The sequence below is a fragment of the Glycine max genome, chromosome 16 (assembly GCF_000004515.6).
Source record: "Glycine max cultivar Williams 82 chromosome 16, Glycine_max_v4.0, whole genome shotgun sequence".
Taxonomy (NCBI): Eukaryota; Viridiplantae; Streptophyta; class Magnoliopsida; order Fabales; family Fabaceae; genus Glycine; species Glycine max.
Window position 1 is genome coordinate 653,871 of NC_038252.2, and position 26,628 is coordinate 680,498.

Genomic DNA, 26,628 nt, shown 5'->3' on the forward strand with positions numbered 1-26,628 from the left:
TTAAGCATATAGGCAGAAAAAACATGCATGCATTCGTCTGTTGATAAATATACTTTCTTTTTTCAATGCAGAATATATTTCTATTTATTGAAAAGAAAATAAGAAAAAAACGAAGTAATATGGAGATAGTGAAAATCAAAATAGTATCCCTTGGTGGTTGATCGCCGACAACGATGTCATAATAAGCATATCGTGCATAATCTAATATATATTTTTATTGAAATTGTATTGAGCTGTAATCTTTTCCCTTCCAAGTATATAGGCAGAAAAAAAATGCATTCGTTTGTTCCTATAATATAGTTGTAAATTAATTGTATATTCCGAAGATGTCACTAAAAATCTCTTAGCTACCTTTTCATCATCCAACAACGTGAATATACTATTTTCTTATTACATTACAACTGCTTTAACGCTAAGTTTTCTACTTAATGTGTCAATAATTGTTTTAAAACTGATAGGTGACAATTATTCTATGGTAATATCTGATGTTTTTTCTTTCTTATTTTAGATATATTTGTAAAAAAAAAACGGAACTATAACACAAAATTTTATTACCAGAGCATGTAACACAATAATTTTATTTAAGGATAGGATTATTCATGATATAGAGCAAATGTGTAGAAGAGCTTCTGAGACATTTTATTCATGATATAGAGCAAAAAGTGTAACACAAAATTCAAATATTGATAAAATCTTATCCTTAAAATAGAAAATTTTATTCATGATATAGAGAAAAAAATGTAAGACAAAATTTAAATATTGATAAAATCCTATCCTTAAAACAAGAAATAAATCCTAAAATAATCTAAACAAATTTATAATATTTGACATCTAAAATAATATCTAAATATTTGACATTAATTATTTAACAACTGGTGTAGAAAGCCGTTGAAAAATAGTTACACTAGTGTGTTGAAGTTGTCTAACTTATCTAAGTAAAAATTAAATTAAATAATTTTAAACTAAATGATTAGTATAATTAATACATGTAATTAACCATCTTAAAGCACATAAAATAATTGTCCCAACTATATAAGATGGAGTTGGTCAATTCCATTTATACTAAAATTATAATATATATATATATATATATATATATATATATATATATATATATATATATATATATATATATATATATATATATATATATATATATATATATATATATATATTTATAGTGCGCACGTGTACTCTAAAAATAAAAAAAAATATGATTTTTTTATATATACAAAATATCCTCTCTTATTTTATATTTAGAACAGAAATAATTATAATATATTTTTTATATATATATATTAAACTGTGTGTATATCAGATCCTTTTTACCGAAGAATGAAGAAAAAAAAATAATATCCTCTCTCACTTGAAAGTTGAATATGATAAACCCACTAGTTAATTTTGCTTGGCGGTTGACGTTACACTTTCCTTATTCTCATTCTCATATCATAAATAAATGATTTAAGGGTACAGCAAGGCCATAGGCCATGTATGTTCAGCATGTAGCTTTGTTATAAATTGCTATCCAATTCCTCATTACCTTCACACCAAATCCATTATCATCCAAGTTCCAAGATGAAGATGATTTACGTTCTTTTCCTCTTTGCTCTTCTCTCTTTCACTTCTCATGCTGCTGTCAATGATTTCTGTGTAGCAGACCTAAAAGGTCCAGATAGCCCTTCAGGCTATCAGTGCAAGCCACCTAACACAGTCACAGTGGATGACTTTGTGTTCTCTGGCGTGTAGCTGGAAACACCACAAACACTTTCAATGCTGCATTAACCTCAGCATTCGTTGCTGATTTTCTAGGTGTGAATGGTCTTGGTGTATCTGCAGCACGGTTAGACATAGCAAAAGGTGGATCCATCCCAATGCACACACACCTTGCTGCCACTGAACTTCTGATAATGGTGCAAGGACAAATCAGTGCTGGTTTTATGACACCAACTGCACTTTATACCAAGACACTAAAACCGGGTGATATTATGGTTTTCCCACAAGGACAGTTGCATTTTCAGGTGAATTCTGGGAACGGAAAAACCACTGCTTTTCTTGCATTCAGCGGTGCAAACCCTGAAGCACAACTACTTGACCTTCTGTTATTTGGCAACAGCTTGCCTTCTGAGTTGGTTGCACAAACTACCTTCCTTGAGGTTGAACAAGTGAAGAAGGTTAAGGCTCGTTTTGGTGGAAGAGGGTAGGGTTGCTTATGAATCAACTACCTTCCTTGATGTTGAACTAGTGTTTGTTCTAATAATAATCGTCAACAATAAATTTGGGTGAATGGGTGTTTTATTTTCATTTTATGTTTGATCCCAAACTTTATGATTTGAGGGTTTGAAGTTGGACCATATGTACGAATAATGTTAAGAGTATTATATATTGATTTGAAGAAAGTAATCAAGAAAGAAATCAAGATGTTCGGTTGATTTCTTTATTGTAATAAAAAATAACATTTCAAGCAAGATAATGAAATTTTTTTAAAAAAATCAAGAAATAAATCAAGATAATTTCTTTATTGCTTTGTGTGCTTATCCTTTCTTTTAATTTAATGAACATAAAGAATAATTCCTTTATTAATCTCTTGGAACAACTTAATCTCTTTTAAAATATACTATTTCGGGCTTCATGATATCATTTAGAATTGTCCTGCTATTAATTAATAATGTTGTATCGATCACCTTATTTTAGGTTATATATTTAGATTAAAGGAAGGGAGAGGGGAGGAGAAGGAAAGAGGGGAGAGAAATTTTGATTACACATTCTATTTGGTTAAGAAGAGAGGAGAGATCATTAAAGAAAAAGAGCAGGGTGAGAGGTTTTAACAGAAGAGATGGAAAATAACCAATTTGTTGTTAGGTTCACAAATGAAGGAGGGATTTTAAAAATTTAATTTAATTGATATTCTTATAACTTTTTGTGTTAAAATATAAGTAGAAATATTTTAGTTAATACACTTCAAATATTTTAAGTCTCTTTTATTTTTTTTCTAAAAATTGAATCAAATAATAAAATTTTATAAAAATATATCCATACCTTCTCTTTTCCTCCATTTTCTTCCAACCAAACATATATAGGATGAATTGAAAAGGAAAACAGAAAAAAAAGAAAAAAAATATGATATGTCATGTGACTGATGAGTTGACCATCAATGATCAAAACAACTCCAATTTGGTAATATGTTTCAGAATAGCTATTGACCTCTGCCATTGTCGTTGCTGACTCAAGCTATTGCTCCCTTTCCGTCATCCTCCGAAACGCTAACTACGCGTCGTCGTCGTGAACATCACCGACACCGAAGGATACAGGTAGGCTTGAGAGTTGTTTGGACTGCAATTATTTGGATTATATATGTTGATGCAGAGGAATGTCGTCTTGTTTAATGGTGCTACTTTGGAGGCTGAAAACGTGATGGATCTTATTAAGTTGAAGTTCCGACAACGGTTGTCTTGTAAGATAAAAAAAAGTTGATACTAGCTCCTTTCATGATTGGATTATGCTACCAATGATTTGTTTGAAGGGATTATAAACTTCAAAATTTGGGTACGAATTGGAAAGGGTTCTAGGTATCTGACTTGGTAACTACAAGCTGCACAATATGTTCTTTGATATTTATGCAGACTTCATGAAGATTGATATGTAAAGGATCAACTACTATGCTTGTCGATGCAGGGTGGCAGCGGAGTAGGGAATGTATTTAGATTGGACGTTTTGATTATTTTAATTAAAATACATTTGGGTTCATAAAAAAAAAATTATAACAGTCAAGTTAAATTTTATCGATCCACTCATTGATTTGGATGGAGGGACCATAGTTATTTGATTTTATAAAATTGGAAGACTAAATATTTCAATTTTAAAATTTTAAAACAGGAAGACTAAAATTATAAATTAATAAAATTATATTTTAGTATATATATATATATATATATATATATATATATATATATATATATATATATATATATATATATATATATATATATATATATATTATTTAAATGAATAAACAAATGGACCTATCAGGTTTAATAGACTTTCTTATAAATTTAAGTTTAGTCTTTTTATTAACCATTAACTTGCTACAACAAGACTAATTTTGATCTATTTAGGGATCGTCCTTGGGTTAGAGGTACAACGACACAAAATCTATGAAAAGGAGTCCAAATTTTGTTATAAAATTATATGGTTATGTAATATTTTTTCTATGTTATTTTATAATTAAATTGAAATTATTGTTTTATTTTACATCTTTTTTTCAAATTAAGATGTGACATATAATAAAAAAATATTATCATGTTAGTTAGTTTTTTTTTTTTATGGATTACCTTCATAAAGTTTCATATTAAATAAATTTTCAGCTTATTGTGACATATTAACATGTAATGGATCTATGATAATAGATTTAAAATATTTTTTTTAGCAAAATAAGAAACAAAAACAAAAACTCAACTTATAAAGAAAATAAACTAAATATATGTACATTAATAAAGAACAAAAATATATGTAAGTTTTGATATTGAATGATATGTTATCGATAATAGATAATAGTAGCTGACTAGAGCATTTTCTTTTAGAGACAAAATATAAAATTAATCTTTTAAAAATATATGTAAGTAAATTAAATTATTAAAAAAAATACAATAAATTTATGAGGTTTATCTAAATTTGATAAAATCTAAGAGGATGGGATGAATTTAAAGAGTAAATTGTCTCTTTTAAATTTGAACCGATCATGCCTTCTATGGGAATGATACCAATAAGAGTTAACTTTGTTTCTGACTTGTCCAATTATCATATTATCTTACATATAAATATCTATGTTATGCAATTTATTTAGAATAAATTGAATGATATATGACAACATAATAATAAATTGAATAAAAAATATGATATGGTAAACCTTTTTGGTGGAAAAAAGTCAACCTTCTTGGTTATGGTAGCACGGGAGATTTTTTACTCTATGAATTAATAAGGTTGTATGTCCATATTTTAGGGTGGATTGGGAAGGAAACTAGCAAAAATAAGAAGAAGAAAACATAAGGAGAAAATAATAAATGTAATAAGTGATTGGTCAACAATTCAAGTCAATAGTCAAAACAATTCTAATTTGATGGCTAGCTAGTAATACTCATTTTTGTAATTAATTTCTAAGAGTATCCTAGCTACTTTAGTGAATCAACTTTCAACATAATTACTCTTACCTTAATTAAAGGATTTACATTCTAGCTTTAACAAACCCTTTGTCTCTTCTTCTCCCTATAAATATCTAGTCAATCCTGCATTCGCTCATATGTTCTAAATCCATTAATTCACCCTAGACGAAGACTATGGTTCTCATTCTTTTCTTTCTCGCTCTTATTTCATCCACATCTCATGCTTCTAATTTTAATGATTTCTGCGTAGCAGACCTCAAGGCTCCAGAGAGCCCTTCTGGCTATCCTTGTTTACCACCTAATACTTTGACGGCAGATAACTTTGTGTTCACTCTTCAACTTCCAAACACCACAAACCCTTTACTCAAAGCAGGAATTAACACTGCATTTGTCAATGACTTTCCTGCTCTCAATGGCCTTGGCGTCTCTGCTGCACGTGTAGTTATTGAAAAAGATGGATTTTTTCCACTGCACACACATTCAGATGCCACTGAACTAATAATCACAGTAGAAGGTGAAATCACTGCTGGATTCGTGACACCTACGAAAGCTTATGTGAAGACGCTGAAATCCGGAGATCTTATGGTTATCCCAAAGGGACTATTGCATTTTGTTGTGAATTCTTGTAAGGGGAAATCTACTGGTTTTGCAGTTTTTAGTAGCTCAAACCCTGATGTCCAATTATTTAATGATATATTTGCCAACAATGTACCTTCTCACATACTTGCACAAACTACCTTCCTTGATGTTGCCCAAGTCAAGAAGCTTAAGGCTCGTTTCGGTGGCAGCGGCTAGGATTATTTTCTAGCGTATTAATTCATGTGTTTGTAACAGTAATCATCATCAACAATAAACGTCATTGTTTGTTTCACCTTTTTTCCATTTTTTGTCCAATCTCAAATCTTAATACTTTTTTATCTACTAAATACTTGTGTTGGTTGTTCACTGTGAACGAAATAACTGCACGAAAATAACAACAGGATACGTGAAAAAGGGAAAGGAAAAACATTAAAAAAATTCATAATAAAATATCACTTTATTTTAATATGTAGCTTTTGGTTGATTGTTTTTTACTTGTTCTAACATGAGTATTTATAAATACATAAAAGACTCAATGAGTGTGTGGTTTAGTTGACGTTGAAGTTATGGTAAAGAATGAGTTTGATTATAAAAGAAATACACTCCCACGAGAGCCGAGGAGGTTTACATGTAATTATAAGCTCCGAATACAAGATTAATCTCATAGCTAAATGATCACATTAACCAATCATTGCAATAAATGTTGCTAATGGTATTAAAAGAAAAGAAAAAACGAATATAATAATGTATTTTTTTAATTATTTGGTTAATAAATAAATAAATTATGAATGAGTGATATTTGTTTCAGTTATTTTAAATAAGATTTTAGTTACGAATTTTATGGATGAAAAATAATATTAAAAGATAATATTTCACTAAAATTGATCAATCAAATTTTATAACAATAATATCAATCACTTGTAAAGTTAACAAATATTTCACACCAATATCATAAATACTAAAAAAATTAAAAAAAAAAGTTGAAGACAAAATTTTAAATTTGTTTCTTTTATTTCTTTTTTTTTTTAATTAACATTACAAAGTTTTCATTTTGTATCTTCATTTTCTTGCTATCCAACCCATGCCAATATAGAGTGAGGGAGTAATGTGTTTAAATTAGAGTTTAGACTATTTCTCCTTGTTGCAGTGGACGAATCAGTGATGCCCATAAAAATTAAAATATTAATATAAATATTGTAAATAATTTGCAATGGTTTATAAGTATTTTATAATATGGATATCTTTGAAAAAATTAGTTAAAAATTAATTAGTTGCTAAAAGTTTTAAGATAAGTTATTAAATTATAAGTGTGAGGTAATACTATTTATTAAAGTAGTTAAATGATTATATGATATTTTATATAAAATTTAATTCAATTTTATGGATAAAAATATTTTGAGGTGTTATAATTTTAGTTTTTTAATTAATTTTTTATTTTTAGATAAATTAATTTCATTATATTTTTAATTTCAATTAACACATTTTATCACCCTTTTTAGATAAAAAAAAAAGTTTTATTATTTATTTATTTTATTCCACTCATTCCTCTTACACATTTTTTTATATTACACTGTTGATTTTAATCATTGTACTATTTATAATTATTAATTTATTATTTCAACATTATAATTCATGAAATTGAAAATAATAAATGTTAGATTTATTTTATTTTTTATATTATAATATTATATATTTATCAATTTTCATATCATATTAATAATAGATTAAAATATGTTTGTAATTTTTAATAAATATATGAATTTTATGTTTGTTTTCTAATAAATTTTTTTCTCTATTTTTGCTCTCCAATAAAATAATAATTTTATTTTTGGTCATTAAATTTTTTTAGTCCCTATAAATTAGAAACTTTTTTATTTGCTTCTTGATAAAAAAATCATTCGTTATTAGTCCCTTTGAAAAAGGCAAATAACAAATGAAAAGAAACATTAGAGAATGAATATAAAATTTACTAATTTATTGGGATTAAAAAAGTACCAAGGACCAAAAGTAAAATTGTTATTTTATTAGGGACTCGGTGCAAAAAAAAATTATCATGAGACAAATATAAAATTTACTAATTTATTAGGGATTAAAAAAAGTATCAAGGATAAAAAATAAAATTATTGTTTTATTAGGGACTCAATGCAAAAATAAAATTATTATGAAACAAATACAAAATTCATGTATTTATTAAGGATCGAAAACATATTTTAGCCTTAATAATATGATACATTAACACTAAGTATGTAGGCTAATTAAGAATTTATTTTCATTTATAATAGTTACATTTTTTTGTTGACCATCATATTGATAAGTGTGTTGCTAGATGTAGTGACTAATCTTCTGCAGAGTCCGTGAGCACATACAAAATAATATTTTATTTCATATCTAAGGATCAATCAAAGTTCGAATCACGAACTACTTGTTAAGGAATATAAGTAATTACCACTTGTATCAACCGTTATGACTTATGGGACATGAAGGACTAAAATTACATGAAAAAATATGCACAAAAATTGTAAATAAAAAATTAAAGGGTAATCAAACTTATAATTTAGCCTATTATAAAATATAACAATTTTAAGTTTTTCATTTCTTTTATTCTCTGATTTAATTATACATAATATTAAGATTCATATATTAGATTAATAAATTAAATTACATCTATCTTATTTCATATATCATATGTTAATTAGGTAAAGTTTAAATAAAAAACGTATGCACTAAAGTTTGCAGATAAAAAAATAAAGAGAAATCAAACTTACAATTTAGCCTATGGTAAAATATAACATAATTTAAGTTTTTCATTTTTTTTTATTCTATGATTTAATTATACATAATGTTAAGATTCTTATATTAGATAAATAAATTAAATTACGTCGATCTTATTTCATATATCAGATATTAATTTGGTCGAGTTTAAATAAATAGTAATATTATAATTTCAGGTCAAACAAAATAGAGGAAAAAAAACTCGTTCCACACTTTCCCCTAATTGCATTGAAGTTGTGGTCATGCAGTGTTACGCGCCTCTCGTCTATAACATGACTCTCCGAGAGTCATTAATCGCTGATGGAAAAGTTACTGATAAATGTTGAGTGTTATCCTGATCTTCCTTCTAATCATCCACAAAATAAATTCATATCTTATCATCAATTTCTGTCTTTGATGCACATAATTTTCTTTTCGCCTCTTTTTTATAGCCTTTACATTAATATATATATATATATAATCAGATGACACCAGTATAAGTATAATCAACTATTATATCGTTTAATAATTTTTAATTGAATATTTTTTTTTAAAAAAATTTACAGTTGGATTAATTTTTTTTTTTACATAGATGATATATATAAATTCAAAATTATTTATTACCTCATTCATATATATTAAAATTAACTTAATATAAATATTTTAAAATATATTAAAATATAAATAATTTAATTACTTTTTTATTATTGTTCAATTTTAATAAAATTTAACATATTTTAATAATATGTACATTCAATTTTGAATTAATAAAAAATATATTTTATATCAAATTATAAAATGATTTTATATATACTTGTTTTCATTGGTATAAGCGTGATCAAATAAAAAATAACTTATCAATGTAAATATTGTAAATGCTCTTTTGTATTGCTGGTTTTAGGCCATCTGGTAAACATATATAAATACTGTAAATATACACTTGTGTAATATTATATATGTATCATATTAATTAATAATATGTTAAACTAATGGTATTTATCAATTTCTTACTCTATGATATATTATATTTTAACATAAGCCTACAAAAATTAGATTAACAGTTTTCTATTTCTATTAAAAAAAATGTCTACTTTAACAGAGACAAGTTTATTTATTAGCTATTAATATATGTTTCTTTTAGTGTAAGTACGTTGTAGGTGAAGCCAAAGTATGATATGATATATAGATAAATAAACTTTTTTTTTATACTTTTCATCTAATAAATGGATACTTACGCGCTGAATTTAGCAAAAGAAGTTAATTCCATGTAACGTGGTGAATTATAATTTGAATAACTGTTGGAAGAGATATATACATTTATTAGGCTTCACAATTTTAAATAAAAAGAAGTAATGAAGCTACATTAGATTATTCATCACTGTTCTATGTCACCACATCCTGTATTATTATTCTCAAACGTCGTCACACTATTCCTCGCATCGCGTCAAACCAGCTCTTCCATTGTGCCAAGCGAAAGGCTTTGCTGCCGCTTCGTTTTCTCAAGTGTTGTGAGTTTAGATCTTGGTTCACAATGGATTCGTAGTGAGTTTCCCTTGGTTGTTGTTATTTTATTTTATTTTGATTTTGTTGCCTGTAATTTTTTGGTTCTCTGAAAAATGTTGTATGAAACAATTTCAGACCCATGAAAAGCATTGATCATATTATTTGTTCTTTGTAAAAAATAAATCTCTGTTGCATGCTGGTCTTGAAAGAGTTGTTGTATAATAAATCTTTGTAAAATTATGTTTAATATATTTTTATAATCACCAAGAAGCCTTTCTTACTGTCAAAGTAACACTATTCAGCCACTCCTTTCTTCTTACGTTGTCAAAGTTACGGCATACCTTTGTCATCATTTTGGTCAAGATCCAAAATATGAAAGAGAAAGAGTGTAATTTGAAATTAAGTAGTGGAGAGATAGCGTAAAGCAGAGAACCGGGGAGTCAAAGGAAGAATAAGGTAAAATCTACAGTGGTTACAATTAATAAGATTTTTATTTTGGTAATAATAAGATTTATTATGTATATAAAAATTACTTATGCATCTTTTTATTATTTGAGAATTACTTTAGTTTCTCTGATTTGAATATTTGAACATGACTAAAGGGGAGATTAGTTTAAAATTTGGGTAATTTGTGTATAATTGTATATTCTAGAAACAGAAAGGAGCTTCTTTTATGCTAAAATTTTAAATAATTCTTGAGAAGAAATAAATAAATGAAGAGATTCCTACTGTATCATCAAAACTAATGAAGATGAATGTAACTTTCAATTTTTCAAGCTTTCCTATTTTGGGATCAAAATTTATGTGTGATGTGTCCATAATATTTCATATACAAGCTTGATATATCATTACAACATCAGCCCTTGTTATCAATCTGCATCGCTTTTTATCCAGTATATTTTCATGTTGCTCGCCCCTGAATTAAAGTCTCTGCAGCATTTTAACTCGTTTTGATTCAAAAAAGTAAATAATAATATAAATTATGATATAACCTAGACAGGAAGTACTGTTTTTTACATCTACGCAGATATTCATCAATTTCATATCAAGAGGAGAGGAAAATATGAACAAAGGTGTCAAGTTGTTAGAAAGAAAGATGCAAGCATTTGAGTGAAATCCCAAAACTCAGTAGAAAAGAAATTGTATTTTTTATGATATAAAAGAAAATGCACATCATGAAGCGTTTTGAGGAAGTGATATATCCTGTGATTCCTGTCACTTTTTTAATCAGGCAAAACTAATACAAATTCAAAATGAATTTCACACGACCTTATCCAACTAGTTGCCCAAATGAGAGTCCGACTCTTCTCTTAAAGCCTGGATTTTGGACTTTGAGGTTCCCAAGTGATATGAACCCTCATGGCACAAGGACTGACTTAAGATCGTCTAGGATTAAACCTTGATGGAAAATGCATAAATTGATTAAGGAAAGGATGGAAAATAAGGTGGTTAATTTCGTGGGTCTTAATAAGGTGGTTCTTGGCATAAAATGGATGAATGGGATGGTAAAATGTAGGTTAAGTGGTGGCTGGACAGAAATATAGAAATGGCAATAACTGAAGCTACAGGGCTCCAAATGAGGTGATTCCAAAACGAGGTGAAAGGTCTCGTTTTGAAAGTCAATTTAGGCTCAAGAATCACTTAATTTGAGTGCATAAAATGGGAGTTATGGCCACGAGATAATTCTGGGCAGAGGTGGATTTTCTGGAATTGTGATTTGAAAGAACAAGGGTGAAGATGAAAGGAAGGAAAGAATCACTCTTTCCAGCGAGGGCAACACACAAAGGTTGTGAAAGTCCTTTGATACAGCCAGGGTGTTCTTGAATCACTCAAGAATTTAGGAGAATCACTCTCACTAAGATAAAAGAGATAAACTCTAATTTTCTGAATAAAACTCAACTTGTGTTTATTGATAAAATGGTTCAGCTTATATAGAAGCTTTACAGCAGATTTTAGTAATGACCCACTAACCTAGAATTAAAATAACTTAATGCCATTAACCTAGGGAATTAAAAAAAACTTAATGGCTGAGTGTAACTGAAATTGTGGCAACCAAAAGTCACCCCCAACAGCCAACAAGTCAGCCACCATTTGGTCTCCCAAAAGGCTGATGCCTAGGTTGCCAATTGGGCCCTTATTACAACTTGAACTAAACATAACTAAAGCCCTTTTAGTTGATTAATCCAAAACATATTTTTGGTCAGCCAACTTTACAAGGATTGGGTCATTATTTAGACAAACTAAACACTCTAAAATTGAGACAAAGTGGTGTCATTTAGTCCTCCTCCATTTGGGCCATGATACAACTCACAACCTTGGACTTTTCTCCTTGAAACTTGGGCTTGGATTCAAATAGTATGGACAGCACTTGTTGAAGAGCTTCCTTGGCTTTCCTTGCTCTAGCCCTTGTCATAGGTCCTCCAAGTCCTTCAAGTGGATCCTTGCCCTTGCTCTTGAACATGTCCTCATCACCAAGACCATTTGGGAGGAAGTATTTTATATTCTTGAACTGGCTCCAACTCCTTGCTTTCATCTTCGGCTTTGCCCAGAATGTCCTTAGAGAATGCATCTGGATTAGCCTTGATGCAGCTCTGCAGTGCAACAAATGGATGTACACAGTCCGAGCCCTGCATAATTGGAGCAAATTGCATATTCCAACCCTTAATGAGAATACAGAAATCAAAACTTGATAAATAAAATACTTCAAATTTGCCCACATTGGTTGCTAATAGCTATTGCAGAGTATACACAATTATTCCAGTAATACAAACTTGCATATTACCACAGAACTCTTAATCATACCAACATTAAAATAGTCTCTGTAGCCAGGCTTTGAGGGCACAAGAAAGTGCAACAAATAGTTGAAAAAACACTGTATGTTGTGGTTCACTAATCTCTTATGAAACAGGTTATGTAGAAAGGCTTCAGTTGTCACCTACTAACATCAGTTCACCTTACACTTGTAATCGTAGCTACATCTTGCTTCCGGAAACAAAGCTATGTATCTAATCACTAATAATGACATCAAAGTATGAAGTAAGATATACCTTTTCTTCAGAGGTACTCTTGACAAAACACAGGAATGCCTCTGAGAACTGAGAGCCACTGGAACCGGTTCGCAAGTCAGCAACGCAAGGGCATTCAAGGGCTTTCTGAGTCATTTCCTCCACAGACTGAAAAATCCAAAATTTCCAATTGTTTTCATTCGTTCAACCTGCCAAGTTGAAAGCAAAAGATCAAAGCAATTCAATTCAAACCTCAGTGTTCTGATTTCCATATTCTGCAGCTTCTGTAATAATTAAAAAAAACCAACAAAATATGAGATTTGGATTCAGCCAGACGTTTATACGAACACTTAAAGCGCATGAGAAATGAAACACGAAAAAAGAACCTACGAGGACGGATTCCACGGAAGTGGGATTGGAGGAGTGGTGGGTTGTGGTTTGAGTCTCCGCCACAGCTTCTGCGCTTTCAGTTTGACCCATTCTGAATCGTGATTTCTGAGCCCTCAATTCTGATTCTCTTGCATTCAAACTCTGAACCCAATTCTCAATTGTTGTCTTCTCGCACGAAAAAGAGTATTTCCCTTCCAATTATTCCCTAAAACCTACTTTGGTTACTTTATTTTTTAAAGTCACAACTTCTTATGACATTACATGTATTCATTTTTCTTTTGACTGAACATGTATTCATTTTTTGTAATGCGTTTTTTGTAACTATTTATTTGTAATATTCTCCCATGTTATAATTACAAATTACAAATTAGAAATCATACTTGCAATTAGATATACTATTAACATTCTAAAAAAAACTAACAACTGAAAAAAGAACAACCTATAACAGCTAATAAAAAAATTATATGTTTGATCTCTCAGTTATTTTTTTTTTCTTTTCAACTTACTCTTTTTTATCTCTATTTCTATTTGATTTTCATAATATTTTAATGTTTAAATAACTTTTTTATACTTTATTAAAGGATGATGTGACTAACAAAATACACGTGATTAAGGTTAGATCATTTAAAATTTGTTGATTCTATTATTATATCATTTTCAAGCAAATATCTTTTTCAAAAAGAAATTCTGATACCAAAATTAAACAAAAAAAAGTTAGGCATCAAAACATTAATTAAGCCTAAAATAAAAAAGTTAATTATCCTTATCATTGCATCACACCAATTTTTTGCTTCCTACTTTTTCCTCTTCCTCATCACGATACTCTTTAAACCCATAGGACTTCTTCGACGACACTTGAAAGATTCCGACAACCATCTCAACGGCCATGAGTTGTAATGAGCAACCAAAAGCATCCAATTCTAGCAAGAGAATAGAAAATTATGTCATGAAAAACATCGTCATAGTGCAAGTAGAGGGAGACAAAAGCAACCTCAAAGGTGCTTAAGTGGTGAATCTCATGCTTATGTTGTTAGCATTAAAAGTAAAAGGGGTAAAAACTTGAATGAATTGGAATGAACAAATATACATAAAAGAGACTTTAAATGGGGTGAGTTGATGTGCATATCATGTGGCAATGAGGATGATAATTAACTTTTTTTTACTTGAGGAGTATCACATTGGGAAAAAGGAGAAAGAAGGGAGTGAAAAATTCATGTGGTGCAATGACCACAATAATTAATTTCTTTTTGTTTTGTTTTAAGCTTAAATAATTTTTTGGTACTATAAAATATAGTTTGATTTTGGTATCTAACCTTTATTTTTGTTTGATTTTGATACCTGGTGATTTTTTATTTTTAAAGAAATACCTGTTGGAAATTACCTGATTGTTGAGTCAGTAATTTTTAACTAATTTTAACTTGATGATATCACTTAAAGGAACTAGACCTACATAAAAATAAGTGTAAACAAATGTACCTCATTACATAAGGTGGACTGGATAGGTAAAAAATAAAAAAATAGGATAAATGTCATGAGTTTGATCCCTCTTATTAATAAAAAAAACTAACAATTAACATCTAAGATTTCTTGTTAAAAAAAATGCACTTCATTGCTTAAAGAAAGATATTAGTAGGTGATAAGCTTTTTTATAATTTTCCCTCTCTACTCTTGTAAGTTATAATCTTAAACTTTATCACTTAAGGGCGGATGGGTGGATGCAGCTATTCTCTTGAGACAATGAACAGATGCTTCAACCATTTTAAAACATAAAATCTAAGTAAAGAACAATTATAAGATATGTAATTTAACTAATAATATATATTGAAATTTTATACGATTTTAATATTTATACATTTATTCCATAATAATAATTCTTATTAAATATTAAATTGTCCCATTGATCCAAGGTATTAAATCTTCTTTCGTACGTTTATGTGAATATTAACATTTACTGTATTAACTTGTTTATCTAAGTATTATTTTGTTTCCTCGACTGCGTTAGTGTAAAGTTTATCTTACTGTAGTATTTCTTTAACTGGATACTTTATTTTAATTTAGAATGTTACTCATACCACGACATCAGGTTCTTTTTATTTACGCCAAATCGTCTTTTTAGGGAATAATTAATATTTTTATGATAATATCATAATAGTTAAAAACTTTTTGCTACCAAAATACATTCAGAATTCAGATATGGACAGCTACGTGTATGATGGATTACTTAAATTTATTATGTATGTGTATATACTTGCTAAGTTGAAATTTTCATTTTTTTACATTAAATTCAAAATTTCATATAATCATCAAAATACTCAAATTTATTAACAGGATTTTAGTTCAATATTAGATAATAATATACAAAAATTACACTAAAAGTATATCAAAATTACTCTATTATGATTCCAGTACAAACATAATGTGTAGAATACTAATAGAAGCTTTAATTAATTTCTTACAAAATATTCGTTTCCTTACCCTGCCAAAAGAAATTGATAAAAAAAATAAAACAAACCCATTAACCACAAAATACAGCACAAAAAGTTGCGAAGACCTTGCCAGATAGAAACTTTTCATGATATTTCAATTAGTCAAACAGTGTGTGCCGGCCAAAGTTTTGAAAGAACCTATCACAATCCTCAAACCCTCATTGAAATTCCTCAATTAAATCTTAAACAGTAACCAGATTTCAATCTCCAATATAATACAAAAGGAACAAGTTAACCACCCAGCATAAACAAGAGACATTATCGTCTCCTAGTTGCCTAGGCAACAAATATTAAACCTCAATAAAACATCACATCTTCCAAACGAACAACACACAAACTATTAGAAAATTCCTTCATTTGTCACCACTAAGAAGCATCACTACACCATGCCTTATTTTAAAATTCTTAGGGAAAAACCAATGAAATTGAGTTTCTGGTTGATATGTTCTACCCTCCTCCTCCCATTTGGTCAATGATCCAACACTACTAAGCCCTTCAAAGTTCAAACCCTTTTGAATCTTTGCTCAATATCTCACAACACTTGCTTCCATTTACAATGATCATGGAACCAAATCCAACATCAGATCACAGTCTAGACTGGTTTGAAGGTTCTGTGTCTTACTTTCCACCACTCTTAGATTATCCATACGACTCTGGTGACATCCAAGACTATCAGTTGTGGGAACAAGACATAACCAGCCACTACCAAACTGATACCAATACCAGTTCTTCCCCTAATGCTACCAACATTTCTACAACCACAACACCCCTTGAGACTTGTGACTCTAATAACAACCTACCACTTTCTGATTTGCCAAAGAAAAGAAATGCCACTGATGAGTCTAGTCCCAAACCACCACAAAACCACAAGCACAAGAAAATCAAGAGCAAACCAATAAACAATGAAGCCTATACCGGACACGCAGAAGGGACAACAACAACAACAGTTAGAAAATCTGGTGGGAACAAGAAAGGGGGAGCTAAGGCCAATGGAAATAACTGCAACAACAAGGATGGTAGATGGGCAGAACAGTTGCTGAACCCTTGTGCTGCAGCCATAACAGGTGGAAACCTGAACCGTGTGCAACACCTCTCGTATGTTCTCCATGAGTTAGCATCACCTACTGGCGATGCTAACCACAGGCTTGCAGCACATGGTCTTAAAGCACTGACACAACATCTATCATCTTCTCCCTCTTCAGGGTCTATAACTTTTGCTTCCAGCGAGCCGCGGTTCTTCCAAAAGACACTCCTCAAGTTCTATGAGGTTAGCCCTTGGTTTTCCTTCCCTAACAACATAGCAAATGCTTCCATCCTTCAAGTTCTTGGCGAAGACACTGATAATAATTCACGCACCCTTCACATCCTTGACATTGGAGTCTCTCATGGAATGCAATGGCCAACTTTTCTTGAGGCCTTGAGTCGCAGACCTGGTGGACCTCCTCCGTTGGTTCGCCTCACCGTGGTCACTGCTTCTTCCTCCACTGAAAATGACACACCATTTTGTATTGGTCCTCCTGGTGATAACTTCTCTTCTAGACTCCTTGGTTTTGCTCAGTCAATGAATGTTAACTTGCAGATAAACAAACTAGATAACTGTCCATTGCATACTCTGAATGCTCAAAGTGTTGACACCTCCCCGGATGAAATCTTTGTTGTGTGTGCACAGTTTAGGTTGCATCAGTTGAATCACAATGCCCCTGATGAAAGGAGTGAGTTTCTGAAGGTGTTGAGAAACATGGAGCCCAAAGGGGTGATACTAAGTGACAACAACATGGGATGTTGTTGCAATTGTTGTGGGGATTTCACCACTGGATTCTCTCGGAGGGTGGAGTACTTGTGGAGGTTTTTGGACTCAACAAGCTCCGCGTTCAAGGGCCGGGAGAGCGACGAGAGGAGAGTGATGGAAGGTGAGGCTGCGAAGGCATTGACAAACCAGCGCGAGACGAATGAAGGGAAGGAGAAATGGTGTGAGAGAATGAAAGAAGCAGGGTTTGTGGGGGAAGTATTTGGAGAGGATGCAATAGATGGAGGTAGAGCTTTGCTGAGGAAGTATGATGGTAATTGGGAGATGAAAGTGGAAGATGACAATACAAGTGTTGGACTATGGTGGAAGGGGCAAAGTGTTTCTTTCTGTTCTTTGTGGAAGCTGGATGGGAATTATAAGACCTCAACATTTACATCATGATCAACCATATCCAACAAGTTCTAGTGAGGGAGGGATTGTCCACTGCTGGTTAACATTAAACAAATTTGTTTGGAGGGGAAAGGCAGCATAGGTATTCAAAGTTCTTAAAATTCTCCACCATGTCAAATTCTTGATTATACAACTTTTTGTAACATAAAGAGAGGTGCAAATTATTTCGTCAGTTGTTTGTGTGCTTTGTAATGATTCATAACTGGTAAGAAGATACTGCTGTTTCAGAGTTTAGTATCTGTTGTTTTTTTAGTTACAAATCTGAATTTAGATCAAGATCATAAGCCAACAAACATTGCACATGGGGTATATGAAAAAACTTTTATTAGAGTTCATTTGAGCATACTAAAATAATTTATAATTTTCTCTGGTTCTTTTTAGTTTATTTTAATATACTTTTTTCATTAGTTAAATTTAAGAAACAATCTTTTTATTTTAATATGTTCCATGGTTAAATTTATCACATAAACTAATAAAAATTTAACTCGATAAATAATTATTTTTGTCTCTGAATGTGTAATTCACTGACAAATGTATTCCTGAAATATAAAAATATAAAATTGAGTTCTCGAAAGTATAAAAAGTATACCAAATAGATCTAAACGTTAACCGTAGATTCTGACTAATTATTATAATTTAAAAAAATTTATAATGATTGCGACAAATTTTTTTAACAAACTCGTAAATTAATTTCAGTCTAAAAGAAAAAAGAATACTCGTTTTATAAACTATAAATATTTTTTTTACACTTTCATGCTTGATGAAAAGTTCAAGTAAAAAAAAATATTTATTATAAAACATTATAGTTAAATTAGATCCATAAATAATTTTTAGAGAAAATTACAATTACAATGACACTTTTAATTTGTAAAAAACATTCATCTCCTTTGGAGTATTTTTTTTTAAGGTTGTGATTTTTTAAATGATCAGTCAATAAAAAATAATTATATATGATTTAAAAAAATAGAAATTAACAAATTTTTATTATAATTTGTAATTTGACGTCATTGCATATACTAATAGACATTCATATTTTATCATGAAAAATTAATTAAAAAAATTAAATAAATAGTGTTTAATTAAACAAAAATAATGATTTTTTTTATCATTTTACAATAAAAAAAATTCATTTTTTCCTGTGTTGATAGCATTTGTTCAAGAGTTAACAACCAAATGATTAATTTTTTTTTGTACTTGGAGAAAAGTTAGAAGAATTCGTCAAAACAATAAAAATTCACTTTCATTGGTAATATTTTAGACACTTGTGATATAACTCTTCCAAAATTGTATTGCAATCATTATAAATTTTTCAAGATTATAATAATTATTCATAATTTATTATTAACATCTGGATATATTTGTTACACTTTTTACATTTCGGGGACTAAATTTTGCATTTTTATCTTTCAGGGACGCATTTGTCAGCGGAGTGAAAAGACGAAAAGTCAAAATAATGTTATATATGACAAATATGTTCCTATGCTGCCAATTGAATATGAGCAAGTTAACAATCATTTCAGTAACAAATTTGTCCTTCTGTGTTGGGTAGACTATTTCATTAACGGTGACGGATGAAAATTAATGACCAAATCTATTTGTCGCACTTTTTATACTTTTGGAGACTAAATTTTGTATTTTCATCTTTCAAAAACGCATTTATCAGCGAATTACACATTCAAGGACAAAAGTGATTATTTATCCAAATTTAAATTGAAAAACATTTTATTTTCACTTTTAATCATAAATATATCATCACATTTTTATTTTATTTTTCAAAACTTATATGAGAAATAAAGTTTTTTTTTCCTGTTTTATATACATGCATTTAAAAATAATAATCAAAATAAAATAAATGACATTTTTTATAATTAAAATTAAGAAAACATTTTCTCAAATCAATAACCCTAATACTTGCCAATGAAAGAGCATGAGTCTCACCTAACAAACCATACCTTGTTATTACCTACTAGCATCAGTTGTTACTTTTTAACGTAGGATTTACAAGTTTACTCGTGAGATTACCTTTTAAGACGCGGAAGCAATACAAGATTTTTAGTCTAGAAGCAACATCACATGCACAACTGCACAAGAACATATCAGTGTTCATTCTATAGGTGTTAGGCAAAATTAAATGTTTATGTACACAGCAACTGGGATAATTGGAAAATCCTACAAGGTTCCCCAAAAGACCTTGCAGAGTGAGAAGTGAGGAGACTACGAATTAACCTCGACCAACCTATCTAAACCAAGTTCAAATATCTACACCAGATAAAGTAATAAGTTCACAGGAAACAAGAGCAGAGGCAAGTTTTCCCTAAAACTCCATATTCCAGATCTTATAGAAATAGTAAAAAACAAACACTCTTCTCAATAGCAGTCATAAAAGTTTCCTGCCGCAGAGTGAACAGAAAAATCAGTCTGTGTCTGTTCAAGATTCATAAGTCCGCACTGAATCTCGAATCTCCTGACGACAAACAGGACATTTGGGTGCAACTTCACGTTCAACTGATATGGCACACCCTTGGCAACACACAAGATGCCCACAGGGAATGAAGACAGAACGCCTTCTCCTCATCAGACATATCACACATAATTGTCCATCTGGAACATCTTCAATCTCATCATCCACCTGAGGTTCAGCATCACTCACCGCTTGCCTTTGTTGCTGGAGCTGCCTCTGTACCTTCCACCGTTTCCACTTAATCCAGTTCCTGAAAACCGACAGAAGTTTAATTGCCTTCAATTCAACTTTATGTCTCTAACCACCCAAAAAATAATATTGTACCTCAAAACTGCATAGCCAAGTACCCCAACTGACATCGAACCAAGTGAAATACCACCCCAAAACAGTATTTTCGCCTTGATGGAAAGATCTACTATCATCTGATCTTTACTCAAGTCAGACCTACAAAAGAGACGACAATTGTCATAAGCAGCACTTCCACAAGCTGAATCGTTCATTAATATTTATCGAGATATATGCACTCAAATATTCAACTAGGAGGAGGTAACTTAATTAGTTGAGCAGGATGCGTGAGCTGTTCTAAATCCCCTAGTTAGTCTTCAATTTTTAAGGATAAAAAAAAAACTAAGAGAAGGTAAATCAATAATTCATTATTACTCTTATTAATGCACCACCAAAAACAAAATCATAGACTTGTCATATAGGATTCTTTATCTAAAGCAATTTATACTTCACAAATGGCACCTCTGCTTGTTGAGAAGAAAATTCAAGCAAGTTTGATCAAAACCACATATTCATGAATCCCAACTCCCCATTCATGGTCACCATTAATTAATTAATTAATTATAAAATCGAAATAGCCATAATCATTCTACCAGTAAGAAGTCATTTCCACTAGAATGTATCCTACTGGATAACAAAAGTTTAAAAAAGGAATAGCCTTATGCTACCTTCAAATAAAATAATCCCCACTACTATACCGAATGTTTAACAATTCCAAATGGTAGGGATTTTTTCATGAACAACAATATAATAGCTTATTTCAATGAAAATAAACTTACAAAAAATATGGTATATCTTTGCAGGACTTAATTTCAGCAATTCCATTTTTTAAACTGCAATGGCCAACAGCAGTGATATCCTTCCCCAATGGAAGAATTTTCTCTTCATCTAGTAGTCCAACCTGCAGAAAAGAAACAAATGATAACATTTTCAGCAAATGTAATATGCCAAAGATCACACAAGACAGCCGGAGACGCAAAACACCAAAATAGATTAATTAAACAGTGAAATAGTACAAATATTGAGCTTGAAAATAACTCAACATTATGCTATATCACTGCAAATTAGCAATGAGAATATCAACTCACCGGATATTCATGCCCAAAAAGTGCTTGCAAGAAAGTATAAGGAGAAGCATTTATTGGTTGCAATTTATGATAAACGGTTGTCAGAGGTAATGGATGTCTTGATCCATCCATGTTGACAACAACATACTCAGCATTTGGCCGCCGTCCAACATCAATTAGAACAAAAGGCACCTACAACAAAAATGTTAATAGAATATCTAGAAAATATTTCATAATATCATTATTGTATCTTAAAATATTTTACAGTATCTTACATGATCCCTTCCAGTGGGATAAGACATTTGTTGTTATTGCTGTTGCTACATGATCCTTTGGGAATGATTTTCATTTTTCAGAATATTTAATGATTTTTTCCTTATTTTATTAAGATTAGGAGTCTAGTACCATTGTAAATAGAACTTACTGCTTGTTATTTTGTAAAACATCATTACATACAATTAATCAGCATTATATTTATAATTCTGAGCTTGATCTCTCTTTTCCTCCTTCTCTACCTTTTCCTATAATGTCAACATGTATGATATGTCCTCTTAGGTATTAAAAGTTAAAAGAAATTAAGATCAAAGGTGAATAAAGAATAGAGAAACCAAAAGACACATCATAACCCTTCCATACAGAATAGTTAACAGCAACAAATAGTGCCACGATGATGCTGTCACAGAGCATCATGATCATGGCCACTGGCTGCTACAAGAAACTCATAGCATTGTGTTTTTGTGTCACATGAATACTGGCAAAAATCACAGCCAAATTGCAGATTCACTAGTATTATATCAAGCGGTTGCTATTCCCTGTTCAGTGTTCTCACCTCAGACCCTCCACTTTCCAGTCAAATCCTAGTAGCTTGCACATGTTCCGGCCAAGATCATCCCTTTGCTGCTTCCTCCACACTATAACTTTCTTCCTATCATTCTATCTTCTTTTTTTCCTGTTTATTTTTTCTTGTTTTTCTATCTTCTACTTCAACTATCCTTCAGTTTTAATTTTCTTATTTATTCTTTAGGTATCTTTCCATCTCTTTTTATATTGTCAGTCTATCTTCTGATGAAATCCACATACAGACAGCTTTTATTTCATCTTTCTATTTTTTTAACTGTTGACTTCTAATTTTCCAATCTAAAACGCTTGGACAATTTAATATATTAAAATAAATTCATATCCTTTTTTTCGTAGGGGCAGGGAGTGGTGACAGGAAATTAACATTACTGTCTCTTTACACCTCCAACCTCTGAATTGCAGCTCAAAAAAGAGTGGAAGAGTAACATGGCCTTTGTTAACTGCTGCAATTTAACTATGACACATCTCCTATAAAAATAACTATAATTATGTGATTTCAAGCTATGATGACACGTCTTTGAGATATAACATTTGAGTATCTACTGTGTACATTAGAAATTGTTTGTATTGGATTAATTATGTTCAGTATAGCAGCCACTCCACAATCTACAGTAGCATTTTTTTAGTTTCTATTCTATGCCACTATCCAGGATCGACAACTATCTAAAAGAAATATATCAAATCCGTCTAATACTACTAATGAACTCATGTTCTAGCCATTGCAACTGAAAATAGATCCTGTTCAAAACGCTGGGCTGTTTTTACTTTTTACCAACCTAGCTTATGCTCAGCTGAAGCATATCCATGGTGCACAATCTTATGCAGCAAGAGATTGCATTATATATTATTAAATATGCAGCAAGAAATCTTATGCAGGAACCTTTGTTGTCAAATATGGAGATTCCTTTATCCTACACAATTATATATATCAGTCTCAAATTTGACCGCATGAAATACAAATCAATTGAGAGGATCATGGCAGAATTTTTTTTATACATTATGAACCTCAATATGTAACAAAGTTATGCATCCATTACCTTCCTAAAAGATGTAGAGTCTTGCTGCCTCAAAGATCTTGCACATATGGCTCGAAGGTCAGAAGTCCATCCCAATAAGCCTTTCCAGTCATTGTATATACACTTTATAACAGTCGATACACAATAAATAAATAATTTAGTCTTCTAATTCACAACTAAGTTGCATGATATTTAAGCTGGATCTAAAAGTTTTCTACAACAATCAAAAAGATATTACTCCTCTTAGACATAAAAGCAATAAATTCTAAAGCCAAATGGGTAGCTAAAATATCACTGGAAAAAAATTAATTACTTAAATTTCTACAATGCTAGTCACCTGCCCATTTTCTTCAAGACCATCATAATTACTCAAGAACAAGAGCAGGCATATCAATACTCAATAATCAATAAGTAATAACACCTTATGGCCAAAACATCAAAATATACGCCTGTCCATAAAATGAAAGGGGTATATTTTGATGGTTTGCTCCACTAAAGTGAGGCAAATGTACTTTAGAAGATGAAGTGCACTCATAACTACTTACTATTATCATGGTTAAATTTTAACAAATTTGAAGTTTTTTTTTTATTATAACTATTATGAAGCACAAACACCTCTTGCTCAAAGTATTGTTGTGTCGGACACGTTTCCGATACCAACACACCCGAACACTTGTCGTCGGACACTTCTAATTAGGTGTTTAATTTAAAATTATTATTTTTTGTTTAAACACTTAAAGCCGTAACCTTTACACAATTAATACACTTGAAAAAAATATAGAAAGTTGGTTTAAAAAGATGAATATACCATCAATTTAGATATTTTGTTATATATTAGGTGCTTCATAATACGTATGCATATATTGTATCACAATTTCAACCATGAATTTATTCTCTCCTTGTTTTTTTGCTAACAACCGTGAATTTATTCTCTAAAGTTAACAAAAAAATTAGACATATAATGGTTAAATTCAACAATTAACAAAAAAAATAGACATGTTACCGTTTGAGTTCTTTGAAGAATGACACCTTTATCGCCGGACTCGCGAGAAACCAATACGCCGGGTTTCAAAGTTTTCCAGGTGCCGTCGACGGCGGACTTGGCGTCGACAGTGCCACGGATAATTACGATTTCGCCGGCGTCGGCATCGGAGGGTGGCTCGGCGAGGAGGGAGCGGAGGTCGGAGACGGAGATGGAGGGTGCGCGGCGGAGCTTGCGGAGGGAGGCGGAGGTGGCGGTGAATTTGAAGAGGGTGCGGACGGCGGCGAAGGCCAAGGCAACGCCCAAAACGGCACCGTCGAAGGAAAGGGCGAGCTTGGAGAGAAGGGACAACACGGCTTGCTCCTGATGAGACATTAGATTGATCAATGATTCATTCAAACACTGATCACTGTTTCCGTTTCCACAATATTATTATCGACGAAATCCACCACGTCTTCTAGAACAACCTATGTTTCAGCAACTCCTCTTAATTGATGATAAAAAAAAATTCCTCTTAATTAAACATTTTTAAAATATATATTTATAATTAACTAAAAATTATTTTTCTTAATTATATCAAAAAAATATTTTTGTTTACATAAGGCTTCAGTTTGAAAATAATTTATATTATTATTTGAATTATTTACTCTGGGGCAAAAATATGTTTTTATGTCTAATAAATATTTGAATATAATATTTACTTTCTAATAAATAACAAATTTACATTGATTCCCTAAATATAATAATATTTTTGTTTTCGATCCATGACATTTCTTTTAATTTTCGATGTTTGTTTTTCGATAATTGAAAAGTACTATAACAAATGAAAAAAAAATTGACATATTTTAGCATTTACTCTTATATTAGGAAATGTAATTATAATAAGTTTTAATTAAAGATTTTAGGAATGATTAGTACCGACCTAAGAGACAGAAACATGTAGAATGAGTGGGTAATTAAGCAAATTTACTTGAGTATCTTAAATTGAATTAATTTTAAAATAAAAAGATGTTTTTTTTGTCCAATTAAAAAGATGCATGTTGCTATTGTATTTCTTCATAAAAATGAGGGAAAGTATTATTGCAAACCCCTAATTTATAGAATGAAATATATATTAGAATCTTTGATTATAATGCAGTTTATATATTTAAATATTTATTTGTTATAAATTCTAATTATAAAAAAAAACCAAAAACCAAATCGATTCTTTTTGGATTTATTTGAATTTTTTTTTTCAAATCAATAGGTTTGGTTCTGTTGTTTCTAAAATTAAACTAAATTGAATCAAACGCAACACAAGTGATATTATGTGTATGAAAGTTATACAATATATATCATTTTCTTTTTTAGACAATTTTTTTAAGATATGTTTGATTTAAAATAAATAAAAAAATTGACAGATTTTAATTATAGAATGATTGACATATTAATAAGTTTCAAGTTTCATACATTCTTATTAATAATTTTTTAAAGTAATTTAATTTAAAAAATAAAAAAAATTATATAAATTTTAATAAAATAATATTTTAGTAAAAATTGTAAAATATATTTTATAAAATTTGATTCGGGTGACATTTTAATGAATAATCCAACCAAATCGAGCCACAAATATTCCTAATAATTTCCATGATTAAAAAGACCCAAAAACAAAAGGAGGTCTCCCGAAAATTTTGCTCCCGTTTTTCTGAGCCGTGACTAGCATGCTTTCTTTATCTCTTTTTGATTAAGCTTGATCTAATGATAAATAATAAACGAATGTTCCTCTTTCTGACAACATTGTAAAAAAGTAACGCAAATTATTGCTGTTAATGTGTTGCAGGACACTTTGATTACAGCTACTCCCCATTCTCCAAGCTGGAAATCACTGCTTTCTCCAACCTAAAAATCACTGC

At 30.4% G+C, this 26,628-nt stretch overlaps 4 protein-coding genes and 1 pseudogene across 4 annotated transcripts; 3 read left to right on the plus strand and 2 right to left on the minus strand.

Moving 5' to 3' along the window:
- Nucleotides 1-1,575: 1,575 nt before the first annotated feature.
- Nucleotides 1,576-2,201, plus strand: LOC100820091 (auxin-binding protein ABP19a-like; annotated as a pseudogene).
- Nucleotides 2,202-5,330: 3,129 nt separating this feature from the next.
- Nucleotides 5,331-5,951, plus strand: LOC100776266 (germin-like protein). The gene has a single exon (XM_003547682.5). It carries the CDS (start codon nucleotides 5,331-5,333, stop codon nucleotides 5,949-5,951), a length of 621 nt encoding a protein of 206 aa, XP_003547730.1.
- A 5,163-nt stretch (nucleotides 5,952-11,114) lies between these two features.
- LOC100810293 (mitochondrial intermembrane space import and assembly protein 40 homolog) lies at nucleotides 11,115-13,668 on the minus strand. The gene is made up of 5 exons (XM_041010695.1): nucleotides 13,385-13,668; nucleotides 13,247-13,278; nucleotides 13,037-13,162; nucleotides 12,465-12,616; nucleotides 11,115-11,333 (listed from the first exon to the last, which is right to left on the minus strand). Exons 3-5 carry the CDS (start codon nucleotides 13,148-13,150, stop codon nucleotides 11,300-11,302), a joined length of 300 nt encoding a protein of 99 aa, XP_040866629.1. The 5' UTR covers nucleotides 13,151-13,162; nucleotides 13,247-13,278; nucleotides 13,385-13,668; the 3' UTR covers nucleotides 11,115-11,299.
- Nucleotides 13,669-15,829: 2,161 nt separating this feature from the next.
- LOC100810818 (protein NODULATION SIGNALING PATHWAY 1) lies at nucleotides 15,830-18,301 on the plus strand. Its single transcript, XM_003548318.5, has one exon. The coding sequence runs from the start codon at nucleotides 16,427-16,429 to the stop codon at nucleotides 18,056-18,058; it is 1,632 nt and encodes a 543-aa protein (XP_003548366.1). The 5' UTR covers nucleotides 15,830-16,426; the 3' UTR covers nucleotides 18,059-18,301.
- A 1,848-nt stretch (nucleotides 18,302-20,149) lies between these two features.
- LOC100785166 (E3 ubiquitin-protein ligase SPL2) lies at nucleotides 20,150-25,206 on the minus strand. Its single transcript, XM_003547698.5, has 6 exons — nucleotides 24,758-25,206; nucleotides 23,776-23,877; nucleotides 21,902-22,072; nucleotides 21,593-21,714; nucleotides 20,853-20,972; nucleotides 20,150-20,778 (listed from the first exon to the last, which is right to left on the minus strand). The coding sequence occupies exons 1-6, from the start codon at nucleotides 25,109-25,111 to the stop codon at nucleotides 20,496-20,498; spliced, it is 1,152 nt and encodes a 383-aa protein (XP_003547746.1). The 5' UTR covers nucleotides 25,112-25,206; the 3' UTR covers nucleotides 20,150-20,495.
- Nucleotides 25,207-26,628: the final 1,422 nt, after the last annotated feature.

What these genes read in the sequence shown, in the direction of transcription:
- LOC100810293 (XM_041010695.1), bottom strand. Translation starts at nt 13,150, where the DNA reads ATGACTCAGAAAGCCCTTGAATGCCCTTGCGTTGCTGACTTGCGAACC. An exon ending in AGAGTACCTCTGAAGAAAAG is followed by an intron (nt 12,617 to 13,036) that starts GTATATCTTACT and finishes CCAATTATGCAG; the next exon opens with GGCTCGGACTGTGTACATCC. An exon ending in ATACTTCCTCCCAAATGGTC is followed by an intron (nt 11,334 to 12,464) that starts TTGGTGATGAGG and finishes GGTTCATATCAC; the next exon opens with TTGGGAACCTCAAAGTCCAA.
- LOC100785166 (XM_003547698.5), bottom strand. Translation starts at nt 25,111, where the DNA reads ATGTCTCATCAGGAGCAAGCCGTGTTGTCCCTTCTCTCCAAGCTCGCC. An exon ending in ACTCTACATCTTTTAGGAAG is followed by an intron (nt 22,073 to 23,775) that starts GTAATGGATGCA and finishes TTTTTGTTGTAG; the next exon opens with GTGCCTTTTGTTCTAATTGA. An exon ending in TTTTTGGGCATGAATATCCG is followed by an intron (nt 21,715 to 21,901) that starts GTGAGTTGATAT and finishes TCTTTTCTGCAG; the next exon opens with GTTGGACTACTAGATGAAGA.
- LOC100810818 (XM_003548318.5), top strand. Translation starts at nt 16,427, where the DNA reads ATGATCATGGAACCAAATCCAACATCAGATCACAGTCTAGACTGGTTT.
- LOC100776266 (XM_003547682.5), top strand. Translation starts at nt 5,331, where the DNA reads ATGGTTCTCATTCTTTTCTTTCTCGCTCTTATTTCATCCACATCTCAT.